Here is a 25,519-nt window from a genome sequence, read left to right as displayed (position 1 = left end):
ATTTTGTAAACACTAACTTTCGTGCAAGTCAATTTATTGCAAAGAACAAAAAAAAAAAAAAAAAAATAAAAAAACCCACACTGGAAGACAATTGTTTTTCTATGCAGAGTTGTGCCAGATTTTCACCCTCTAGTTTTGGCTAGTCAGCCCCATTGCCAAATAGTACACATATTTAACAAGGACATAGGGAGCTGTCTCTTTATGAGATCACAAGTCCCAACACCTGTAACTGGATACACCTCATCTAAACACACTTTAAGTAGTCAGTTTTAAAAGCCAATTTATGTAATTTCTAGTTTCAAAGATTAGACTTAAGCAGTTTGTAAACAAGACATTGCTTCGTTGAAACTTTTTATTCAAAGCAGCCATGATCAGAATGGTAATTAAAAAAGGCACTTTTCATAATGCCTTGTCAGCATTAGTATTCTTCGCCATCATCTTCTCCCTCTACAGAGTCGGTGCCAACCTCCTCATAATCTTTCTCCAATGCAGCCAGATCCTCTCGTGCTTCAGAGAACTCCCCTTCTTCCATGCCTTCACCCACATACCAGTGAACAAACGCACGCTTGGCATACATCAAGTCAAACTTGTGATCCAGACGTGCCCATGCCTCAGCTATGGCTGTGGTATTACTAAGCATGCATACTGCTCGTTGTACCTTGGCCAAATCCCCACCTGGGACTGCAGTCGGTGGTTGGTAGTTTATGCCCACCTGTAACAAATGAGAACCATTACAAAATAATCTAATTTCATCAATATGAAAATATAAAAAGTTAAGGACATTTATGGTTCCTGGGCATCATACAAAAGCCATCTTCATGCATGCAACTGCCTCAATTTTGTTTATTTTTTGAGTGGAATTCCACCCAAAAGTGGAACTTCTGCTTTAAGCACTCCTTGCCCCTTACATGCCACATTTGGCATGTACTTTTTTGGGGGGTGGGGTTAGTGGGTACCTGGTTTTGGCCACCTAGGCAACTCCTCTCTGCAATCTTCTGGGACACATCACAGGTCCCAGAAGATTGTCTGGCTAGTGTGCAGCATGACTCGCATGCAGTGTGCACATGGTTATGAAACCACAAGCCTTGTTTGTCTTTGACTCCAGATTTTATTTTCTGACATTGTATCACATGCAAAAACTTGAAGTACCAAAAAAATAAAAAAATTAAAAAGTTTCATGAAGAGCAAAGCGATAAAAGTATTTTCCTCCCCAAAAAAATCCACAACTATCATTACATTTTTTTGGGAAACATTTTATACTTACCTCCTCTGTGCAGTGGTTTTGCAGAGGAGCCAGGATCCTCCTTTTCTCATGTCCCACACCAGCTCTTCTGGCCCCTCCCACCTGTGGGTTGCCCCCACAGTAAGCAGCTTGCTCTGGGGCACCCAAGGTGTGCTCCCAACCCACAGAGCTGCTGCTCTGCCCCCTCCATCTCCTGCAGCTGTCAATCACAGCCAGTGAGCCAGGCTGCTGGCAAAGGTCAATCAGGGGTGCAAGTCCCTGAGAGGCAAGACTGGATCGAGAGGGGGCTGGTACACAAGGTTGCACAAATGCACGAGGGTAAAAAATGGAATTACGTACCGGTAATGTCCTTTTCCAGGAGTCTTTCAGGACAGCCACCTTAGAGAGACACCGGCTCCTCCCCTCTGAGGAAACACCGCCTTCAATTTCATAATTTAAGCCTCCTCCTCCCTTCGTTCCTCAGTTCTTCCAGAGTACCTCCGGCCAAACTGGGGAGACACAAGAACACGTCAAACAAATAAACTTTTTAAGTCTTACCTGACGATCTCATGCAATGAGTTCCCGATGATCTGCAACAATTTGGGTGGGAACCGGTGCTGTCCTGAAAGACTCCTGGAAAAGGACATTACCGGTACGTAATTCCATTTTTCCCCAATCGTCTTTCAGGACAGCCACCTTAGAGAGGATAAGCGAGTATATTACCTTAGGGTGGGACTACTGCCTGTAGCACCTTTCGACCAAAGGCTTGGTCTTTGGCTGACAGAAGATCCAGTCTATAGTGTCTCACAAACGTAGAAAAACTGGACCACGTTGCAGCTCTACAGATCTGTTCCGGAGACGCACCAGCCCACTCTGCCTGAGAAGTTGCCACGGCCCTGGTTGAGTGTGCTCTAATGCCCGCTGGAGGATCTAATCCCCCTGCCACGTATGCCTGCCCAATGGCTAACCTTAACCATCTAGCTATGGTACGTCTAGAGGCTTTGGAACCCTTCCTGGCCCCTGAAAATAAAACAAAAAGTGAATCTGTCTTTCTGAACTGACTTGTGCAGTCTAAATAATAAAGAACACATCTTCTAACATCTAGTCTGTGAAACATGTGTTCCTGTTCTCTAACTGGATTTGAACAAAATGTAGGTAGCACGATCTCCTGCATCCTGTGGAAACTAGAAGCTACCTTAGGCAAAAAGGCCGGATCTATCTTCAAAACCAGACGATCCGGAAAAGCCTGAAAAAAGGGAGCCCTGACAGAAAGGGCTTCGAGTTCACTTACTCTTCTTGCTGTAGTGATCGCTACCAAAAACACCGTTTTGAGAGTGATCAGCTTTAATGAGCAAGATTCTAACGGCTCAAAAGGTTCCCCTGTGAGAACCTGTAAAACTAAAGAAAGATCCCAAACCGGGAAGGGGGAGCTTGAAGCTGGTCTTTGCCTACCTAGGGCCCTGAGGAACCTTACGACCCAAGGATCTGACGCTAGATGTTTCTCTAAAAACACGCTCAAAGCGGAAACCTGAGCTTTTAGTGTTCCAAGCGCTAACCCCTTATCCGCCCCTGCCTGTAGGAACTCTAGAACGGCTATAGGGCTATGCACGTTGAAGGAACCCTCTGAACACCAGCTGTTAAACCGTTTCCATACCTTTAAGTAAATGGACTGGGTTTCCTTTTTCCTACAGTTTAGAAGAGTGGCTACCAACCGGTCTGAGAAGCCCTTGGCTTTTAGCAATTCTTCCTCAGAAGCCACGCTGCCAGGTTCCATCGTCCTACCTGAGGGCAGAACACCGGACCTTGAGACAGGAGATCCTCCTGCACTGGGAGAATCCAGGGGGGTTCTACAGACAGGCCCTTCAAGATCGAGAACCACGGCCTCCTGGGCCAGTGAGGTGCAATTAGAATGAGGGTAGTGTTCTCCACTTGAAATTTCCTTAATACTGCTGGAATGAGCACTGGAGGGGGGAAAGCATAGCACCTGGAGAAACCCCAACTCTGTGCTAGTGCGTCCACCGCCAATGCCCCGTCCCCCCTGTTTATGGAGAAGAACGTTGCTACCTTCGCATTTTCCCTTGCGGCAAAGAGATCTATTGCAGGAATCCCCCATCTCCGGGTGATCATTTCGAATATTTCCTGCTTGAGAACCCAATTGCCTTCTCTCACGAGTTCTCCTGCTGAGAAAATCTGCCACCTGATTTTGTTCTCCCTTCAAGTGGACTGCTGAAAGGGACAGGATATTTGCTTCGGCCCATCTGAGGATGGCTTCCGCTAGGGCCCATAAGGACTTGCTCCTGGTGCCCCCCTGTCTGTTGATGTAAGCTACCACCGAGGAGTTGTCCGACCTTACCCTTACGTGATTCCCCCGAAGTTCCTTCTGAAAGGTTCTGAGAGCTAGATCTACTGCCCTCAGCTCCCTCCAATTCGAGGATCTCCTCGAGTCCCTCTTTTCCCAAATACCCTGTATTAATTGGGAGTCTAGGTGTGCCCCCCAACCTGAGCTGCTTGCATCGGTCGTGACCACCCTGGAGGTTGGCATGACCCACTCTAGACCTTGGGACAAATTTGTTCCCTTCCTCCACCACCAGAGGGACCTCTTTACCTGATCTGGAATCGAAACCAGAGAATCCAAAGATTCCTGGCTGTGATCCCAAACCTTCAGCACAAATAATTGTAGAGGGCGGTAATGTAACCCTGCCCACTGAACCGCTGGAAGAGCGGATGTCAGCAACCCTAGCGCTGACATGATCTTCCTTATGGAGATCTGGTGGTTGCCCTGAAGACACAACAGAGCCCTGTCTATCTTTTGAATTTTTTCCAAAGGAAGAAAGACCCTTTGTACTGTTGAGTCCAACTCGTACCCTAGGAAAGTGACCCTCTGGGAAGGGATTAAGTTGGATTTCTCCAGGTTCAGGAGCCAACCCGGGCTTACTAACAGGTTTCTTGTGACCTGTAAATCCTGAATTAATTGTGCTGGGGAAGGGGCAAACAGAAGGAGATCGTCGAGATATGCGATCACCGAGATTCCCCTGAGACGCAGAAATGCCAGAACTTCTGCCATCACTTTGGTGAAGATTCGGGGGGAAGAGGATAGTCCGAAAGGAAGCGCTCTGAACTGAAGGTGTAGTACTTCCATTGGAGTTCTCACTGCCAGTCTGAGAAAACGCTGGTGGGACTCTGCGATTGGAATATGCAGGTATGCATCTTTCAGATCTATTGATGCCATGAAGCAGTTCGGAGGTAGGAGTGCTTTTACTGAGTAAACCGAATCCATCCGAAACCTTCTGTAGGTAACTGAGACATTCAGGGGCTTCAGGTTCAGGATGAGCCTGAACTTTCCCGAAGGCTTGCGAATCACGAAGACGTGAGAGTAGAAGCCTCTGCTTGTCTCTCCTTCTGGAACCCGTACTACCACCTCCTGTTCTTCCAACTCCTGAAGAGAGGAAAGAAGGGCAGATGATTTTTCTGCGCATTTTGGCAGCTCGGTGACAAGGAACCTCAGAGGAGGGAGTTCCGAAAACTCCAAATGGTAACCTCCTCTGACGATCCCCAAGACAAACTGATTGGAGGAAATCATTTCCCACTGTGGGAGGAAGGCCCCCAATCTTCCTCCCACCGTGACCCTGTCACTGAGATTTTTTGGGCTGTTCAGGAGGGCGAAAAATTGCTCCCCCGGGTCCCTTGCTTTTGAGTCCCCAACTTTTCTTCTGCTGAACCGTACGGGGTGGTACAACCCTTTTCTGGGGACGAGTCTTTCTTTTGGCTTGTTCCCCAATTTTCCTTTTAACAGGAAAGGCCTTTCTTTTGTCTGCTGTGCGATCTAGCACCGCTTCAAGGCCTGGTCCAAACAGTAGATCTCCTGTAAAGGGGATTCCACAAAGTTTAAGTTTGGATGCATTGTCTCCAGGCCAGGTCTTCAACCATAAGGCTCTCCTGGCAGAGTTGGTCAGGGCCAAGGACCTTGCCGACATCCTCACGGATTCCGCCGAAGCGTCCGCTATGTAGGCTATCCCTTTAAGAAGCATGGGAAAGGAGGATAGAATAGTCTCCTTTGCTGTCCCTGCTTCAATGTGTGCGCTAATCTGGGTGAGCCAATACTCCATGTTACGGGCCACCACCGTGGATGCCATGGCTGGCTTAAGATTTCCCTGTGACGAATCCCAGGCCTTCTTAAGAAGGTAATCCATCCTTCGATCCATAGGGTTAGACAGTACCCCCATATCCTCAAAAGATAGATCAGTGTGTCTGGACACCTGGGAAAAAGCAGCGTCTAGTCTGGGAGATTTATTCCAGACGAGAGTCTCTTCCTCCGAAAAAGGAAACCTACGTCTTAATGCCCCAGAAAAGAAAGGTTTCCTTTCGGGATCCCGCCATTCCTTCTTGATGGTATCGATCAAGACGTCATGCACTGGGAACACCCGCTTCTTTTGTTCCCCCATGCCCTTGTACATCCGATCATGGAGTGACAATGTCTTAGTTTCTTCTTGAATACCTAAAGTGGTATGAATCGCTCCCAAGAGCTCATCCACATCCTCCAGGGAAAGCTTATACCGCGAGATTCTGCTGGATTCCCCATCCAGCATCTCTGCGTCAGACTCCCCCTGGGAGTCTGAAACGACACTGTCAATTTCCTCCTCAGCTTCCTCCCTGGGACCCTCTGAATTCTCTCCCCTTGCAGGAGGAACATCCACAGGGCTGGATGGTACACTCTGCTGCGCTGGTGTAGGAGTGCTCGGAGGCTGGGGCCACTGAAAACTGGAAAAAAGTTTTGGAAGGACTGAAAGGTACCAGAGAGTTCCTTCATAGAAGCTACCAGATCTGCACCCTGCTCTACTGCCTGTTCCTTAAGTAAATCCTCAATACATTGTTTGCAAATAGCTTTAGACCAAGAGTCTCCCATAGACGTTCTACACGAAGGGCACTTCTTCTTAGAACCATGGGGGGACTTGCTCGTGGCTTTCTGAAAGACACAAAATACAGGAAGGGGCAGCATGAGCCTAAAAAACAGCAACACCAGCGCTACATAGAGGACCACCGGGAGTGCCCCCCCTAGGATCAACCATCACCAGGATCCCAGACACACTACCCTTCCCCCCGACCACCAAGGAGGAACACCAGTGGAGCTACTGGATACAAGTAAGGGAACACCTCCCCAGGTTTCCTCTTACCTTCGAGTGGCTGGTGCTATTATCTCCAGGAGTTTTTGAAGCCTCTGCCTCGGACATTCTCCCGTTGAGGAAGCGTGGTACGAATGCGCCTCTAACAGCTACCTGTGCAACTGTGAAAAGAGAGGCCGCACCAGCCGAACGCTAGGTTCCCTTTCACGTGCCGCGTCCGGAACCGGAAGACGCGGATCGAACGAAGGGGTCCGCCCCCACCGGAACTGACGTCGCCCGCCTACCGGTCCGGCTTCCAGCTCCCAGCCGGCTGCGTACACAGGGGGGCCCTGGACGCCTTCGTTCAGCACCCCACTGGGCGAAACGCAAGGATGAACCTCTCCAAAGACTTCCTGCTTTCCCCAAGCGAAGATTGGAGTGCGTGTAAAGGTCAGTCGAGTATTCAGCTTCCCCAGCCGACTGGACTGTTTGTTCCGTTGAAACCCCCGCGGGTGAACGAACGGACGACCCCATAAACTTCCCGCTTTCCCCAAGCGGAGTTTAGGGTATATGGACAGTACGAACACTTCAGCTCCCCGCTGATAGGACTGTCCTGGACCGACCGATGAACGGTCGGATAGCCGAACGGGGCCAGGGCTCCGCTCGGGTGGCTTCAGTTTCACCAACCGAATTTAGCCTAAGGTTCCTTGGCGATGTCTCCCCGCCGGAGGAAACACCATAACTGAGGAACGAAGGGAGGAGGAGGCTTAAATTATGAAATTGAAGGCGGTGTTTCCTCAGAGGGGAGGAGCCGGTGTCTCTCTAAGGTGGCTGTCCTGAAAGACGATTGGGGAAAACCTTGTACCTTTGCAACCACTTTGACACCTGAACTAATTTTTGAGCAGTTAAAGTAGAAGTCCACCCTAGCACTAAATCCCTGCATTTACACGCTCTAATACTAAACCTACCCATCTAGCCCTGTAAAGGAGATCAGTACACATACCTTTCTGAAGCTGATCCAACCCCTCACTGAGCGGTCAGGACCATCTTTGCCGTGGAGGCATTTGCAGAGAACACATCCAAAAATGGAAGCCCCCCATACCAAGTCTATGGGTGACATTACTCCATTCATTTCACAGCCATTGTCAGCTATGTCCTCTGCAGAACTTCTGCTCCTGGAGACTAGATTGAAAAAAAAAAAAAAAAAAAGTTTCTTTACAGGGCTAGATATTTTAGTGTTAGTTTGTGGATGTCTGTAGATGAAGATTTTAGTGTTAGGGTGGACATACACAAAGTAATATGAATAGCTCGTCAGAGGCAGCCTGAAACAGTCTTTGCATTATGCCGCCATGGAATTATGCTAGTTTCCACCACTGCATGAAAGGCTAAAGACTTGTGCTGAGGAAGAGTTTATAGAAACCCTACAAGAACAAAGCATTAGTGACCTCAAGTGTCACATCGAGGACTATTACATTGGGCTGTAGTGTTCTGGGTAGGATTAAGAGTGACAAAACACTGATATTTACATGTAAACTACCTGAGGTAAGCAATGACTCCATATAGCAAGATTTTACCTTAAAACCTGTTGGACACCAATCCACAAACTGAATAGAGCGTTTTGTCTTAATGGCAGCTATTGCAGCATTCACATCTTTAGGAACCACATCTCCACGATACAGCATACAACATGCCATGTATTTTCCATGTCTCGGGTCACATTTCACCATCTGATTTGACGGTTCAAAGCAGGCATTTGTTATTTCAGAGACAGACAGCTGCTCATGGTAAGCCTTTTCAGCAGAAATAATGGGGGAGTAAGTGACCAGAGGGAAGTGGATACGTGGATAAGGCACCAAGTTGGTTTGAAATTCTGTCAAATCCACATTGAGGGCCCCATCAAAGCGCAGAGATGCTGTAATGGAAGACACAATCTGGCCAATCAGACGATTCAGGTTTGTGTATGTCGGGCGCTCAATATCGAGATTCCGCCTGCAAATGTCGTAAATAGCTTCATTATCCACCATAAAGGCACAGTCTGAATGTTCCAGTGTTGTATGGGTTGTCAATATGGAATTGTATGGCTCCACTACAGCTGTGGATACTTGTGGGGCTGGATAAATGGCAAACTCCAGTTTGGACTTTTTGCCATAATCCACAGACAGTCGCTCCATGAGTAGTGATGTGAACCCAGAGCCTGTACCCCCACCAAAGCTGTGGAAGATCAGAAAGCCTTGAAGACCAGTACATTGATCAGCCTAAAAAGAAAAAGAAGAGCATTTCAATTTACTTACAAATTAGTCTTGGTATGGGTTACACCTTCCCATCATATATGCCCTTACATAAACCTGGAATACCCACTCCCTGGACCTCCACTGAAATGGGGAAAATCCCACAAGTTTAGCTACAAGAGAAACTTGTACTTCAAAAGCTTTTGTATAAGTTTGCATGCACAAACAAATCTCACAAGTCTGATGGGGTGTCCCTTTTCTCCCCTTGAGCCCTGGTTCACATTACAGAGACATGTAAAAACGGCAGCCATTGCCGGCAATGGCACTGTCTGAAATCCATGTGATGTCACACAGATTCCCAAAACTAGCATCTACTATGTGGCAACTGACACAATTTCAATAGAAATCTGCAGAAACCCACACGTCTGAAATTGCCCCCAAAGGAGACATGCAGGAATTAAATTGTGCGAGTTCAGCTGAAATTACATGATTTTGAATCCTCAAGACTATCTGCAGGTTGGGAGATGATCCCAAAATTGAATATCTAACATGGATACAAGTATTAACACTATACCTATAGTGGAAATGCCTGTCAAGTACCATCATTAAAGGGGATGGGACAAGTTAGTTTCTTTAAACAGCAAAATATAGCAAGAGTTTATCATGGAGCCAAAACCAGGACCTTGGTGCAAGCCAGGTTAAGAAACTCCATTCATCTAAACCAGTGATGGCAAACCATGTCACCCCAGATGTTTTGGAACTAAATTTCCCTTGATGCTCATGCACTCTATAGTGTAGTTCCAATACATCTGTGGTGCCAAGGTTCACCATCACTGACCTTAACCCATGAACATTTTCTTGTAACATCAGTTGTGGTGGCTGCACTAGCTTCAGATTCTCCTCTTCTCCATAACCTAGGAGGAGATGTGTTCTGTAGGCCACAGGAACTGGAAGGCAAATACTGTGAGATTTTAGTTGAGGTAAAAAAAATTCTGGCAGAATGTTTGTACTAAAGGGTAAATCCATGCAGTGGCTGCATTGAGCTCTCTTTTCAGGCCAAGTACTAGTATATTAACTGGGTTCTTGAATGCATAAACTTTTACCAAGCTCACCCCCATTGTTTAAAAGGCCCATTCACACCAGCCTGGCTTGTTAGGCAACACATTTAAAAAGGGCCGTCTGATGCACCAGAACACAAGCATGTTGGGCAGTGTGGCAACAACAGTGTTCTGGAAATGTGCAATGGGGTGCCAATTAGAATAGATTTAACTCTTCCTGCTTCAGAACCCTATAACACAACAAGGAAGCAAATTTTACAGCCACAAGTCAATACTTACCAACTTCCTCACTCTTTCCAATACTAAATCTATTATTTCCTTTCCCACTGTGTAGTGTCCACGAGCATAGTTGTTGGCAGCATCCTCCTTACCAGTAATGAGTTGTTCTGGGTGGAATAGTTGCCGATATGATCCAGTTCGAACTTCATCTGTAAAAAGTTTTGGTTATAAAAAGCTAAGGAAAAAAAAGTTTACATAGCAAACAGTTTATCTGAAGTGCTTTGTAATAAAAAGGACATCTAGTTCTCAGAAAAAGATCAGGAGAATCATAGCTTCTGTGGACAAAGTTGCAGTAGTGAATGTTGGATGAAGACTCAATGAAAAGAAAGGGTTGGGGTTAGAGTGCTACAGACCAAGGCTAAAGCTTTTTTTAAAGCTGTAAAATTTGCCTGCTTTATGCAGTGGTAGTGCACAGTAGCCCCTGCCAGTGCTAAAGGCTCTTCGAGAGAAAAAAAAAAAAAAATACAGACTTCCTATTGGGAAGGATGTACAGGCCAACTCCCAAGCTGGGCTGTGTGCACCCATAGACTGCACATCTCAGTCTGATATTAGGAGGAGCCAATAACTCCCACTTCTACCTGTCCTGTAAATGCAGGGGGGAAAGCTGCTAGAGACTGGCATAGCTCTGGATGGATCAAGTGAGGATACAAGTCTAAGGGGCAAGTGAGAGCTACAAATACTAGGGCATTTTTATCTTAAAGCAGGGAATCCTGGCTTTAGAACCACTTTTTATTAACTTACCTATAACAGCAGACTCTAGATCCACAAACACTGCTCGGGGGACATGTTTCCCAGCACCAGTCTCACTGAAGAATGTGTTGAAAGAATCATCACCTCCACCAATTGTTTTATCACTTGGCATCTGCCCATCAGGTTGGATACCATGCTCCAGGCAGTACAGCTCCCAGCAACCATTACCAATTTGTACTCCAGCCTGACCAACATGGATGGATATGCACTCACGCTGTAAAAAATCCAAACAAACAAGTTACAGTATATTATGGAACATCACTGCACTTAATAAATAAAGCTACAAAATGCCAAAGAGGTCTTCAGCAAGGAAAGGATCCCTTCATGTGTGACGTTATTTACACCATATCAACCAACTACAGGAAACTCAGCAGCTAAAAAGCAATGGATCAGAAAATCTATTATAAATCAATGGAGGAAAAGTCGGCACTCAGGATACATTAAATAGCAGTCTTCCTTTATTGAAACATGAACAGCTGTAAAACAGCCAATGTGTTTCAGCCGTCTGGCCTTAATCATGGTTGTTTTACAGCTGTTACTCAGATTATTGGATTAATATAGGAAAACTGCATTTTGAGGTTATCCCCAAGTGCCAATATTTCCTCTAGAGATCTACGCCAGGGATCTCCAAACTACAGTCCCCAGCTGTTGTGGAACTACACATCCCATGAGGCATTGTAAAATTGACATTCACAGACATGACTAGGCATGATGGGAACTGTAGTTTCTGAACAACTGGAGGGCCATAGTTTGGAGACTCCTGATCTAGGCTATACAGAGGCATTGGTAGCCTGAGTGGGGCTGAAGATTGATAAGGTAGAAGCACTGCTGCACCTGTTGCCAGAAAATCTATTGTACAGAGAAATACATTAAAACAATTTATCCAGGCAGCACTATGAATTTTAAAATCTTGGCCCATGTAGGGCAAGTGAAGAGACATGTACAATGCAGCACAACTGTCCACTTTCCTATGCTCCCCAGCCACATCCAAAACATCTACAATATTTCCAGCCTAAACTGGATATTCAAGCAACATGATGGAATTCAGATTTAAAAGGATTCTCCACTCCAGGCTAGTGCTCCCAGTGCAGGAAACCAGTTGAGCCAGCCACTCTCACTAAAAGTAAAAACAATGACCACACTGGATACAGCGCCAATATAATGCACATCACAATTAGCAGAGATTAACAATTTGCTGCCAGGAGGATGTACATGAATTTTTTTTAGCTGGTGATTCTTTCCAGCAGAAGCAATTTGAGTGGCTGATTATTTCTGTGGGAGGCAGAAGGGTGTTCCACCTGCCTTACCTGGGCTCTGCCATTCGAGCATGGAGCCTGCAGGAACAGAACAGAGGGGAGGGACCAACATGGTTCCTCAGACTCCACAAACAGAATGCAACAAGTAGGTCAAAGTGCACCCCCCCCCCCCCAAACAAAATTTGCATTTGAAAAACTCCTGCGCAACTACCGTGACAAAATTGCAACAATAATATAGAAACATTTTTACATGTAGGAGCAAAGTGTCAGAATTGGCCTGGATGGCAAGTGATTAAAGCGGGGTTCCACCCTAAAGTGGAACTTCCGCTGATCAGAACCCTCCCCCTCTGGTGTCACAATTGGCACCTTACAGGGGGGAGGGGGTGGAGATACCTGTCAAAGACCGGTATTTACACCCACTTCCAGGCATAGACTCCCGTGGGAGTCTGTCATTTCCTGTCCTGCCGCGCTGTCTGCTGGGACACACGGGTCCCAGTGACAGCGCAGAGAATTCCTATTGCGCTGCGCGACTCGCGCATGCGCAGTAGGGAACCGGGAAGTGAAGCCGATTCGCTTCACTTCCTGATTCCCTCACCTAGAATGGTGACGGCAGCAGCCGAGAGATCGATCTGCCTCGGCATCGCTGGAACCCGGGACAGGAGAGTGTCCATTTATTAAAAGTCAGCAGCTGTAGTATTTATAGCTGCTGGCTTTTATTTTTTTTTTGGTGGAATCCCTCTTTAAACAGGACCACAGACAGATAGCTCTGAAAGGCCTTAAGCCAACCATAGACTGTCCAAATCTCAGCCAGTTCAACAGGGACCTGCTGAGATTCAAACCATGTATGTGCCTGCTAATTATACCAAAGATAGTCAACTAACCAGCCTGTAGGATTGTTATTGCCAGTGGCTACAGCTGCTAGCAATAACTACTGTGTTCTCCCTGCTGGGACAGCTCCCCCCCACCATCAGTGATAAAACACTGGCTCCGTGGAAGGAGCCATTTATGGGGGAATTGGGCAACTTTCCTGCAACCCATAGTTACGAGGAGAAAAAAAAAAAAAAGGCTGCACCATTTTTGGCCTGCTTCATAGTCTAGTCTCCACTGCACTTCTACAAGGAGGTGGACCCTTACAAACCACTTTGACCTACAGGTAAGCCTAGATTAAGGCTTACCTGTAGGTCCAAGCAATATCTCCTAAACCTATATGGTTTAGGAGATTTGCCCGAAAACGGGCACCGCTGTCTACGGCGCATGCGCCGTAGACAGCGGCGCGCAGGCGCACTGAACGCGGCAGTTCCAAAAATGGAGCTGCCGCATTTGTCGACTCCCGTGCGCATGCGCGGGAGTGACATCGCGGCTTCGCCGAATGACAGCGGCGGAGCTGCGAGACGCTACCGGCAAGATGGATGCGGCGGACTACAGGGGACAGCGCGACTTCGCTGGCTCCTGTGTCAGGCAAGTGACACATAATGGGCTACTATGCGATGCATAGTAGTCCATTATGCCTTACCTTTGCAGGGAAAAAAAAAAAAAAAAAAAAAAAAAAGAGGAAGTAAACCCATCAGGGTTTACTTCCTCTTTAAGCATAGCGAGACAGATCTCGTCTGAACTAGGATTCTGCATCTTGTTAAGCAAAGTTTCTAGTGTAAACAGATGTCTGATGAAAAAAATGTATGGCATTTTATTTACTAGTAATGGCAGCAATCTGCAATTTTTTGGGACCCCTGACACTTATACAGCAATTAGTGCTATAAAAATGCACCAATTACTGTGTAAAAGTCACTGGTAGGGAAAGGGTCAACACAATGGGTGATCAAGGTGTTAAGTTTGTTCCCTCATCTGTGTTTCTAATAACTGTGGGGCAATGGGACTGACTGGAGGAGGAGACAGATTGCCATTTCTGATTATTGGAAACAGAAAATCCGTCTGTCAGAACAGGGATGTGCGTTTACATACACATTCTGCCTCTCGTGCCCACAATTGGGTCACCTGCCATGCAGTGGGCATGACCATCCCCATTAAAAGTGTGCTGACAAACACCTATGGCAAATGGCAGGATTGTGCCAACCTGCTGCTGTATGACAGCTTCTGGTTGGAAAGTGGTTAACTGCAGTAAACTTGTCCATTTGGCTTAAGGGCCAGTTCCCACTGTGGCAATGTTGGCCATCGCATGTGATTTGCACCAAAAATTACATGAGATGTGCGTACAATCCAAATTCAGTAGGGCTGAATTTGCATTGCATTTGGACCAAACTTGTGCAGGACCCTTTGGTCCACAACAGAATCGGATCACATGGAGTGGTCACCCATGCATTCCAATACCTGTCTGAATGGACACTGCGATATGTGAACTGAACTGAGGGGTGTCATTAACTTTGTATTGACTCTCCCTGCGGTTTGCATAGGGCAGTGTGAACTGCCTGCAGGAGACATGCGATGCAGGAACTCTACTGGATTCATAGGGTTCCCGAATCACTGTAGTATGAACCGAGCTGACTTAATAGGTCACTTTGGAGGAGAGCCGAGCCGCTGGCATAATTTGCTGCAGTCTCGTCTCCCCTAAGTAGGGACAGGCTACCTGTCAAAGACAGGTATCCACTCCCCACCCCCTAAGACCCCATTCACACCTGAGCGTTTTGTAGCTTGAATCCTGAAGCTACAAAACGCTAGAGGGGAAAAAAAATAAAAATCTATTCTCAGTGGAGATAGTTCACATCTCCACTCCATGTCGCCTGAAGCTCAAACAAGTTCCAGACCCTTTTTTGTCGCTGGAATTGAGCAGATTTGGGTGTTTTTCCTTCCTTTAACATTGGTGACCTTTTGCCCTGCACAAAATCACGGCAAAAAAAAAAAAAAAAAAAACGCGGTAAAATTCGCGCACTCAGGTGTGAATGCAGCCTAAAAGCTGCCAAACATGGCATGGGGGAAGGGACAAATGAGCAGTGGGTGGAACCTTGCTTTAAAAGGACAGAAAGCAGTTAGCTCTCTCAAGCCAGATGCAGTTTGACATCAGTATAATCCCATGCATAGGGGACCATTAACCGGTTCCCGACCAGCACACGCCGATGTAAATCGGCAGAATGGCACGGGCAGGCATATTGGCATACAGGTATGTCCAATCTTTAATGCCGCCCTGCTGCGCCCGCGTGCTGGTCGGGACCCCCGCGAGTCCGGTCGCGGGTCCCACGGACTCGATCGCCGCGGGCATACCTGCGATTGTCTCACGGGGTGGCTTAATGGAGAAATGTCATTGTAAACAGCATTGCCCCATTCTGCCTAGCAACTAGTGACGCTGATCTCTGCTCCATGTGATTGGAGCAGAGATCAGTGTTAACTAAATGAAAGCCCAGCCCCCCCAGTTAGTAACACACCCCTTCACTGCCACCCACTAGTTAACCCCTTCACTGCCATTTACACAGGAATCAATGCATTTATATAGCAGTTAATGCTGTATAAATGACAATGGTTCCAAAAATGTGTCAGTCACAATAAAAATCACTGATCGCCGCCACTACTAGTATAAAAAAAAAAAAAAAAAAAAAAAAAAAAAACTATACCTATTTTGTAAATGCTATAACTTTTGCTCAAACAAACCAATTGCTTATTGCGATTTTTTTATCAAAAATATGTAGCGTACGTATCAGCCTAAACCGATTGAAAAAAAAAGTGTTTATATATTTTTTTCGGGGGATAATTAAAACAAAAAGTAAAAAATGTGTTCTTTCAAAATTATCGCTCTATTTTTGTTTATAGCGCAAAAAATAACCACAGGGGTGATCAAATACCACCAAAAGAAAGCTCTATTTGTGGGGGGGGGGGGGGGGGGGGGGGGGGAGAAGAAACGTCAATTTTGTTTGGGAGCCACGTTGAACAACTGCGGTCAGTTAAAGCGATGCAGTGCCGAATCACAAAAAGTGGTCTGGTCTGTAAGTGGTTAACATGGAACCACATTCCAAGAACCCTCTTACCAAGACAAGTACACCATGTCTGTACACCAATCTTAGATTTTATGAAGACAGTCAATGAAAAATACAATGAAAATTTTTGTTTTGGAAGGCTTTTAAAATGCATTTGGAGGAAAACCTTTTAACTAGGACAATAAGGCCATAACCCCCAGCTGTCCAAGCCTCTTGGGATACTCATGTCATGCATTCCAAGAGGTTTCCAGACAATCTACAAAAGTGCTCGTGTGCCACATTGTCCATTTTAAGTTCTCTCAGCTGGCACCCGGACAATCAGCTTCCAACGACACAAGGAAGATGGCGTGGGACCTGACGAGCAGCAGATTACAATAGACAATGCTGAGTTAGGGACGCATGTTTAATAGGAACAGTAAATGACTCATGTTCTAGTTGTGAGGGTAGCCAGGAGTTCCAGCAGGGCACCTGAGAAGGGGGGGGGGGGGGGGGAGGGATCAGGCCACCCCTGATACAGCAGGGAAGTACGTTGTGCATTTTTAAAAGCCAAACCTTTAATACCACTTTAAGGGGGAACATGAAGAGGTGAGGTTCATCTAATTGTTTTTGTACATGTTTAGATTTGTATTCTGTACCCCACGGAGGTTTCCGATATGCCTTTCCTACACTGAGTATTGACTCTAAACATCTGTTGCCACTATCTGACACTGGGCGATCATGTGACAATAGTCAAGTACACAGATCTTAGCCCCCCCATTCACACTAGTGCAGCTTTAAAATTGCACTACTTCAGTGTGATTTCAAGAGACAGTGTGATTTGCATTGCCACTTCATACAACAAGAGTCTATGCAAGTCACATTAAAAGCAACAAAAAAGTAGTGCAGGAACCCTTCAAACATGTGACATAAGTCACACCGTGTGAATAGGGCTTACACAAGTTTGTCAGATTACACATGGGGAGGAAGCATTTTAAAGAGTAGTTAAATTTGTCCCAAAGCTCTACTTTAAATGCTTTTTAGGCTCCATGTGCCATGGCAAAAAAATAAAAAAAAAAAACACAACACTGCTACTACAGGAGTTGTGTTCTGCCTATAGAAGCAGGTCAATTAGGACATTGAGATTTCAAGCTTAAAAAGAGTTCCACTTGTCTGCCACTTCCTCCCTCCTGGTTTTGACAGGTACCCGCTCCCACTTCCAGTTGATCTTGCCATGGTGAAGTCAACAGCAAGTTTACAAATTGGGTAGCCGTAGTGAAGCCGTAGCCTTGCGGCTTCACTGCCCGGATCCCTCCCGCACATGCGCAAGTCATGCTGCGCAATACAGATGATCCCTGCTGTCTCTAGGATCCGTGTGTTTCCAAGCAAACAGCTGGGGGTGACAGGAAGTGGCGTAGCTAGCCACAGAATCTGCAGCCATCTATGCCCAGAAGTGGGTGCAGATACCTGTATTATACACCTCCCCCCCCCCCGAAAGGTGCCAATGAGCAGAAGTTCCACTTTAGGGTGGAGCTACGCTTTAATATTTAGAAGCAGAAAAAACCCTAGGTTTGGGTTTCTGAATAAAGCTTTCTGGCAGAAAAAAAAAAAAACACTACTAAAAACTTTGTACCAAAAAAATAAAATAAAAATGATTTTTCTGCCAAGGGAACTGGAATTTTAAGTCCTGTGTGCATGGAGCCCTATACAGGCATGTAATCATGCATCTTGTAACAAAAACAAAGCTATTAGAAATGAAGGTTTCACACCAGTGCCATTTCATATGCGACTTGAGTAGCACAGAATTAAAATGGCAAAAGGAAGTTATTGTTTTCATACATTAAATGTGCCTCAGCACTTTTGTAAAAGGTTCCTGTACTACCTTACCAAAGTTATATCCAAGAAGCACTACCGATTAAAGTTGCACAGCAGCAGTACGAAACAAGCTTAACATTTTATTTACCAAAGACAGTTACACGGTCAAGGTTGCATGCATACCAAAATGAACGCACCCTGCCCCCAATGACAGCACAAGCAGCTCAAACCGGCTGATCCTGTCCAGGAGGTGGAGACATCACCCCACCCAGTACTTGTCATTCACTGCTGTCACTGCCCCTACCGGCTTCTCTGTACTCAGCCTTGCAGCAGAAAGCCATCAGCACACAGCCATGCTTTATTACTCCATATTGGAAGTGCCACAAGTCAACCTACAACACTTTGTAAAAGCCTAACCTTCCCATTACAGGTCTGTGGGTATACACCGATCCACAGCACTCAGGAATTAGTAGTCAGACATTAAGGTCAAGTCTAGTGTAATAGACTAGAACACTGAACTATTGTGTAACACAAGGAGCCTCCCCCTCCCCCTATTTCCCAGAATTCCTGACATCACATACGATGGAGACAAAGTATCTGGAAATGGGGATTAAAAGACACTTTCCATGCAAAGTTGAAGCACTAAACCCCTAAGAGATCACACTAATCGAGCCATGATAACTACCCGCCCCAACTCCTCACAGCCAAAAAAAAAAAAAAAAAAACCTTTTGACTACTCTTCGCGCCACCTTTCTAACACCCCTCCCCCTCGTGTCTCACCATGTTTACAGCTTGTCAAAGGCACACGAAGAAAGACGTATGAAGCTACGCAACCGGCGATGGGACGTTAAAGCGCCTTTTTTTTTTTTCCCCGGCTCCGTTGACCGTAGACGCGCAACGGGTCTCCGCCAACACAGCAACTGGCTACTCCCGCCCAGAAAGCGGCTAATATACCACCGGACAGGGCGTGATCCGCGCTCATTGGTCCATCCGCAGAACCGTCGCCTTCTGATTGGACTGAGTGATCTTTAAACGAGGCAGTGGATGAGAGACGAGCGACCGGTAGGTGGGGCTTGTGGCGCCGTGGGACGCTGGGAAAAATTCCTGGGGCGGGAGGGTGAAGATGTAATAGTCGGGTGATGGAGACCGTCTTCTCACAGCGAGTATAGAGCACCGACACGGTGTACTTCTTCACAAGCGCGATAGTTGTCGCATGTGTAGCATATGGCTGTCCGTTGTCACCATCTAAAAGGTCATTACCGGTGGCGGCTGGTGATGTTTTTTTTTTTGGGGGGGGGGCAGCAAACATCTCCCCCCCCCCCTCCTCCTCAGCTAGTCGGCAACAACCCCTCCCTCCACCCAATTCCAGCTGAACTCACAATTCCATTCGCGCTGTCTGTGAACCTAGACTGCTGCGCCTTTTCCTCCCTGCTGCGCCTTTTTCCCCCATACATCAGGGTCCCCAGAGAGCCTCCTCCATACATCAGGGTCCCCAGAGAGCCCCTCCCCCCATACATCAGGGTCACCAGAGGGCCCCCTCCATACATCGGGGTCGCCAGAGGGCCCCCTCCATACATCGGGGTCGCCAGAGGGCCCCCTCCATACATCGGGGTCGCCAGAGGGCCCCCTCCATACATCAGGGTCGCCAGAGGGCCCCCTCCATACATCAGGGTCGCCAGAGAGCCCCCTCCATACATCAGGGTCGCCAGAGAGCCCCCTCCATACATCAGGGTCGCCAGAGAGCCCCCTCCATACATCAGGGTCGCCAGAGAGCCCCCTCCGTACATCAGGGTCCCCAGAGAGCCCCCCCTCCGTACATCAGGGTCCCCAGAGAGCCCCCCCTCCGTACATCAGGGTCCCCAGAGAGCCCCCCCTCAGTACATCAGGGTCCCCAGAGAGCCCCCCCCGTACATCAGGGTCCCCAGAGAGCCCCCCCCCCGTACATCAGGGTCCCCAGAGAGCCTCCTCCATACATCAGGGTCCCCACGGAGCCTCCTCCATACATCAGGGTCCCCAGAGAGCCTCCTCCATACATCAGGGTCCCCAGAGAGCCTCCTCCATACATCAGGGTCGCCAGAGAGCCTCCTCCTTACATCAGGGTCGCCAGAGAGCCCCCCTGTATATCAGAGAGCCCCCCCCGTACATCAGGGTCCCCAGAGAGCCCCCCCCCCCCCCCGTACATCAGGGTCCCCAGAGAGCCTCCTCCATACATCAGGGTCCCCAGAGAGCCTCCTCCATACATCAGGGTCCCCAGAGAGCCTCCTCCATACATCAGGGTCCCCAGACTTAAACCCCCCAGAGGTTCCCCTGTACCTGGCTGTGCTCCTCCAACCCCCAGCACAGGGGGAGGTGGGAGGGCACGATCAGTAGCTCTATGGTGCCTGTGGACCACGGGATCTCCCTGGGGCTTGTATTTCTCCTTCACAGTGTATAGCGTGAAGAGGGGAGGAGCCTCTCCACTCTACACTGTGAAGGAGAAATACAAGCCCCAGGGAGATGCCGCTGTAATGACATATTCGATTGCTGTGTCCCAGCTCCCCCTACTGCACTGAAAGCCAGAGGTGCAGGGGGAGATGCTGTGTCTTGCCCCCCCCGCAGAGGCAGAACGGCTGCACTGCCAGCATCATAGGGGCTTCTCACGGGCCCCCTACTGGCCACGGGTCCTCGGATGCCCGAATGGTCAGTCCGCCCCTGATGCAGAGGGTCAAGGGGTGCACTGAATGGGTTTTTTGGTGCGGATACCGAAAATGAAAAATACACTAGGCCGAAAACCGATGCCGATACCGAAAATTACTGTTTTTAAAAAATATTTTTATACAGGAGATGTTCAGAGACTGGCGACATGGTACAGGAGGTGGTCAGAGACTGGCGACATGGTACAGGAGGTGGTCAGAGACTGGCGACATGGTACAGGAGGTGGTCAGAGACTGGCGACATGGTACAGGAGGTGGTCAGAGACTGGCGACATGGTACAGGAGATGGTCAGAGACTGGCGACATGGTACAGGAGATGGTCAGAGACTGCGGACATGATAAAAGAGATAAGTGTGTTGTCCCCAGTACAGCCAGTAATGACCCCAGTGCAGCCAGTAATGCCCCCTGTGCAGCCAGCCAGTAACGCCCCCAGTGCAGCGAATAGAGAGGAGAGCCGCCTTTGCCGTCTGGTTCAATAGAGCGCCGGGAACATCACAGCTTTAATTTCAATAGCTGTGTGTTCTCCGTCGTGCGCCATCGCATAGAGCCCCTCCCCCTTGTCCGGGCACTTTGATAGACAGATCACCCGTCCAATCTGGACAGGTGATCTCTCTATCAAAGTTCCCCACACAAGGGGGAGGGGCTGTATGCGACGGGGAACACACAGCTATTGAAATTAAAGCTGTGATGTTCCTGGCGCTCTATTGAACCAGACGGCGGAGGCAGCTCTCCTGCGCTATACACCCCCCATGATGGGTGGCACCAGGGGTGGGGGCAATGCTCTGCCCCCACCCAGGCCCTGCCCCATTTTCGGCTCAATTATCGTCCGTTTTTTCCTTTTGGCAAATTGCCGAAAATGGCATTTTCGACCGATATGTTTCGGCGGCCGAAATTTCGGTGCATCCCTAATTAGTATGTCAAAACTGTTGATTTTGCCTTCATCAGATGGCGTGATCTCACTCCTGTAAAAGCTAAATTTTGAAGATACACACAAATTGGGACTCAACATATGGATTTCCCTCATGATCCCATGCCTAAAATGTGTGTCTTTTTCCTACATGTATTTTTCGAAAGCTACAAAACACACAGTGTGTCAACATGTGCTGTCATCATGGGATATCATTGTACACATTTTGTGGGTGCAACCCCTTCCTTGCAACTAAAGTAGGTGAGAGGAAAGGGTTGCACCCCCGAAACACATCCATTGATCCCCCATGATGTGAGCTAGCACATGTTGACACACTGGGGGTTATTTACTAAAGAAAAATCCACTTTTCACTGCAAGTGCATTTGAAAGTGTACTAATTGGATGATAATCAGCAGAGCTTCCACTCATTTCAGATCTACCCCTTAGATTTAGAGCGTCTGTGCTTCCAAGTGCATTTTCAGTGCACTTGCAGTGCAAAGTGGATTTGCCTTTCATAAATAGCCCCCACTGTGTGCATCTTCAAAATTTGGCTTTGCAATTGCTTTAAAACTTTTTAAAAACGGAAAAAAAAAAATGACAAAATTTAAATTTTTGGGTGGTTTTAGATTTCGGCTAAAACATCAATGATGTTGATCAGTCTTTTTTGAACATCATCAATGTTTTGCTTGACCTTCTCTAAATCCTGACTGCACACCATTATCTCACTGACGAGGACTTGTGCACTTTCACTGTTGAAGTGAGTTTCTTATTCCACAACATCCACATCACCTAGAAGAAAAAAAAAACACACCATGTATTATAAATATGTAGGCATACATCTATTACCTGAAGCTGTGGTCTCAGACACTGACCTGTTGTGGTTAACCTTGCAACCACTTCCTGAACCACAGCATCCACATTCTCAGGTTGTGTGCCGAGTTCCCCTTCTTCAGGAGCTGTGGGGTTCCTGATGTCCTCAGATGTCCCTATTATTTTCTCCCCTATGTGAATACAAAAAAGTTATACTTAGCGGACAGATATTTGAGGCGAGAAATAGTAATATGAAACATTGCTTGGAAGTGTCGTCCAATTGTATGTTTTAGCAGAGTTCCAAGCTGAATACATTATTTTTTTTACTTTCAAAAGCTGGAATACTTACCTGTTTTGTGCACGTTTCACACATGGAGAGACCCCTAGTATCCAATGGAGCACCTGTGTGGGACAACATAAAAAGGTTGTTCTGGTGTCCCACACTAGTGCTCCTGCGCTCAGATGTGTAAACAGTTGCTGAGTGTTCTCTCCTTACACGGAATCAAGTTTGCATTTCATTATAGTTACAAAAACATCTAGACAATAATGTAATAAACTTATTTTAATACAAATAGGTATGAACAAATGTAGTTAACCTGCATCTGCCAAAAATGTCATATTAGTGAGCGAACGAACGATGTTTAATACGAACGATTTCTATGCCCACGAACCTCAAACTTGGCATTTTAAACTGTACAATAGTAAAGAAAAGCATATGTACCAGCACAAAAGTAATAATGATAATAATAATAATGACACATGACAAATACTTACTTTTTTGAAGCACTTTCCTGATCATTCTATACTGATCACTCTCCCTCAATTTCAGGTCTGATCAGTGTTTCCTCAATTGCTCCTTGGTTCATAGTACCCCAAAATTCCTGTGCAGACTTCTCACAACTTTAGTCATGACCTTTCTCACATTTTGGTTTCTGTACGGTTCATGATTCCCATCATAGTCTGTTCTCTTCAAGATGTCCACCATCTCTACAAAGGACATATTTAAGACCTTATATCTCTTCCTGGAGGTGGAACTGCCTGTTAGTGCCCTATACTGTTTATAGATTGAGGCCTATATTGGGAAAAGCTTAGGAGAGTTTAGCCTGACATTAGGGTTTGTCTTGTGTTGTGTCTTGCAGCTAAAATGGTGGATAAATTCACTGACCTGGACTTCCTGCCCAAATTCCTAGAGCTGTACAGGGAGTTGTCATGTCTCTGGCAAGCCCAAAACAGGGACTACTCCAACAAGTTAAAGAGAAAGGCAGCGCTGGAGAAACTGTTGTAATTAGTGAAGCCTGTGTATCCCACGGCAGAAATCACCTATTTGAAGGCCAAAATTGGTACCTGAGGAGCACATATAATAGGTACAGGAAATCCGGTGCAGCAGCAGATAACGTATAAGTACACCCAGGCTGTGGTACTACTCCAGACTGCGTTTTTTGGCAGACCAGACGAACCCAGGCCATCACTATCAACACTTCCTTCAACAGTTCCTTCCACATCAGCTGAGGTTCCTGAAGTCCAACCTGGGCCTTCCACCCAGGAAGAAGATGTGGAGGAGCCCAACTTGAGCCAGGCATAGCATTGTTGAACATATTTCTTGCCAAAAATTGAATGATGTTAACTAGATGTTATTGATCGCTAATTTCAGATTTAACATAGTGGTTTACATATCAATAGACAGAAGTAGCCAAAAATGATTGGGACAAGAATGAAAAACGCTGGGGTCAGAATGATAGTCTTTTCTATTAGTTAACATTTAATTGCAACAGTCATGAACTCAAACTTGTGTGTGATTTATGACCAAAAAACTAAAACTATGTACCATTTTCATACACAGGAAAGTCTCAGCCAGGAGGAGGCTGTGTGCAAGGTTCCTCCCCTCCACCCTTCATCTAAAAGGACCAGGAAGACAAGGAACCTGGAGGAGTCAGCGACTGTTTTCCTTCGCCAGGCTACTGCGCCACTTAACATGACCCCTGGTGGCCACGAGGCATTTGGCTGTGTGACAGCAAGCAAACTAACACATGGAGGAGGTCCAATGCACAATCTGTGAGGAAATCATTTTGAAGGCCCTAAACAAGGGGACGACAGGCCAACTCACAAATAAAACCCATCTGTGTGAGTTGGACCATACTCCTCCACCACCTTCAGCAACACCACAGCCACCCAACCCACCAGAGCAGCATGGTAGGAAGTGCGGAAGGAAGTGAGGGCCTGGGTTTGGTGTGGTCTGGCAAAAAACGCAGGCTGTTGCAAGACCACAGCCTCGGGACATATGTCATCTGCTGCTGCTCCCGATCTCTCGGAATCATGGACCGTATTGTGCTCCGTATTAAATGGAGGTTACCAGTTTTGACAGTCAAATAATGGATGTCTGCCCTGGGGTACAAAGGCTTCACACATTCCAACTGTTTCTCCAGTGTTGCCTTCCTTTTTTATTTTGTTATGACCCCTATTCAATTTCTATTTCTATTTTGACAAATACTTGGCAATGTGTTTAACTTAACCACCTTCAGACCGGACCATTTTGCTGGTAAATGACCAGAGGTCTTTTTACAATTTGGCACTGCGCTGCTTTAACTGGTAATTGCGCGGTCATGCAATGTTGTACCCAAACAAAATTTGCGTCCTTTTCTTCCCACAAATAGAGCTTTCGTTTGATGGTATTTGATTGCCTCTGCGATTTTTATTTTTTGCGATATAAACGTAAAAAGACCGCAAATTTTGAAAAAAAATGATATTTTCTACTTTTTGTTATTAGAAAAATCCAATAAACTCAATTTTAGTCATACATTTAGGCCAAAATGTATTCAGCCACATGTCTTTGGTAAAAAAAAAGTCAATAATTGTATATTTATTGGTTTGCGCAAAAGTTGTCACATCTACAAACTAAGGTACGTTTTCTGGAATTTACGCAGCTTTTAGTTTACGACTGCCTATCTCATTTCTTGAGGTGCTAAAATGGCAGGGCAGTACAAAACCCCCCCAAATGACCCCATTTTGGAAAGTAGACACCCTAAGGAAATTGATAAGTGGCATGTTGAGCCCATTGAATATTTTCTTTTTTTGCCTCAAGCGATTGAATAATGACAAAAAATAATTTTTTTTTTTTTTTTTTTTACACAAAGTTGTCACTAAATGATATATTGCTCACACATGCTATGGGCATATGTGAAATGACACCCCAAAATAAATTCTGCTGCTTCTCCTGAGTACGGGGATACCACATATGTGGGACTTTTTGGGAGCCTAGCCGCGTACGGGGCCCCGAAAACCAAGCACCGCCTTCAGGCTTTCTAAGGGCGTAAATTTTTGATTTCACTTCTCACTACCTATTACAGTTTTGAAGGCCATAAAATGCCAAGATGGCACAAAACCCCCACAAATGACCCCATTTTAGAAAGTAGACACCCCAAGCTATTTGCTGAGAGGCATGTTGAGTCCATGGAATATTTTATATTTTGCCACAAGTTGCGGGAAAATTACAAACTTTTTTTTTTATT

The 25,519-nt window shown here is 46.5% G+C and overlaps 1 protein-coding gene and 1 long non-coding RNA gene across 2 annotated transcripts; one reads left to right on the top strand and one right to left on the bottom strand.

Annotated features, from left to right (window-relative positions):
• Positions 1-338: 338 nt before the first annotated feature.
• LOC143982443 (tubulin alpha-1C chain-like) lies at positions 339-18,550 on the bottom strand. Its single transcript, XM_077481153.1, has 5 exons — positions 18,384-18,550; positions 10,628-10,850; positions 9,887-10,035; positions 7,896-8,576; positions 339-712 (listed from the first exon to the last, which is right to left on the bottom strand). Exons 1-5 carry the CDS (start codon positions 18,384-18,386, stop codon positions 419-421), a joined length of 1,350 nt encoding a protein of 449 aa, XP_077337279.1. The 5' UTR covers positions 18,387-18,550; the 3' UTR covers positions 339-418.
• LOC143982444 (uncharacterized) lies at positions 18,521-24,807 on the top strand. The gene is made up of 2 exons (XR_013274454.1): positions 18,521-18,665; positions 23,854-24,807. It is a non-coding gene; the product is annotated as an uncharacterized LOC143982444 (long non-coding RNA).
• Positions 24,808-25,519: the final 712 nt, after the last annotated feature.

Source organism: Lithobates pipiens, unplaced genomic scaffold (assembly GCF_037356315.1).
Source record: "Lithobates pipiens isolate NorthernLeopardFrog02 unplaced genomic scaffold, aLitPip1_a1.2 Scaffold_16, whole genome shotgun sequence".
Lineage (NCBI taxonomy): Eukaryota > Metazoa > Chordata > Amphibia > Anura > Ranidae > Lithobates > Lithobates pipiens.
This window is presented reverse-complemented; position numbering and strand designations above follow the sequence as displayed.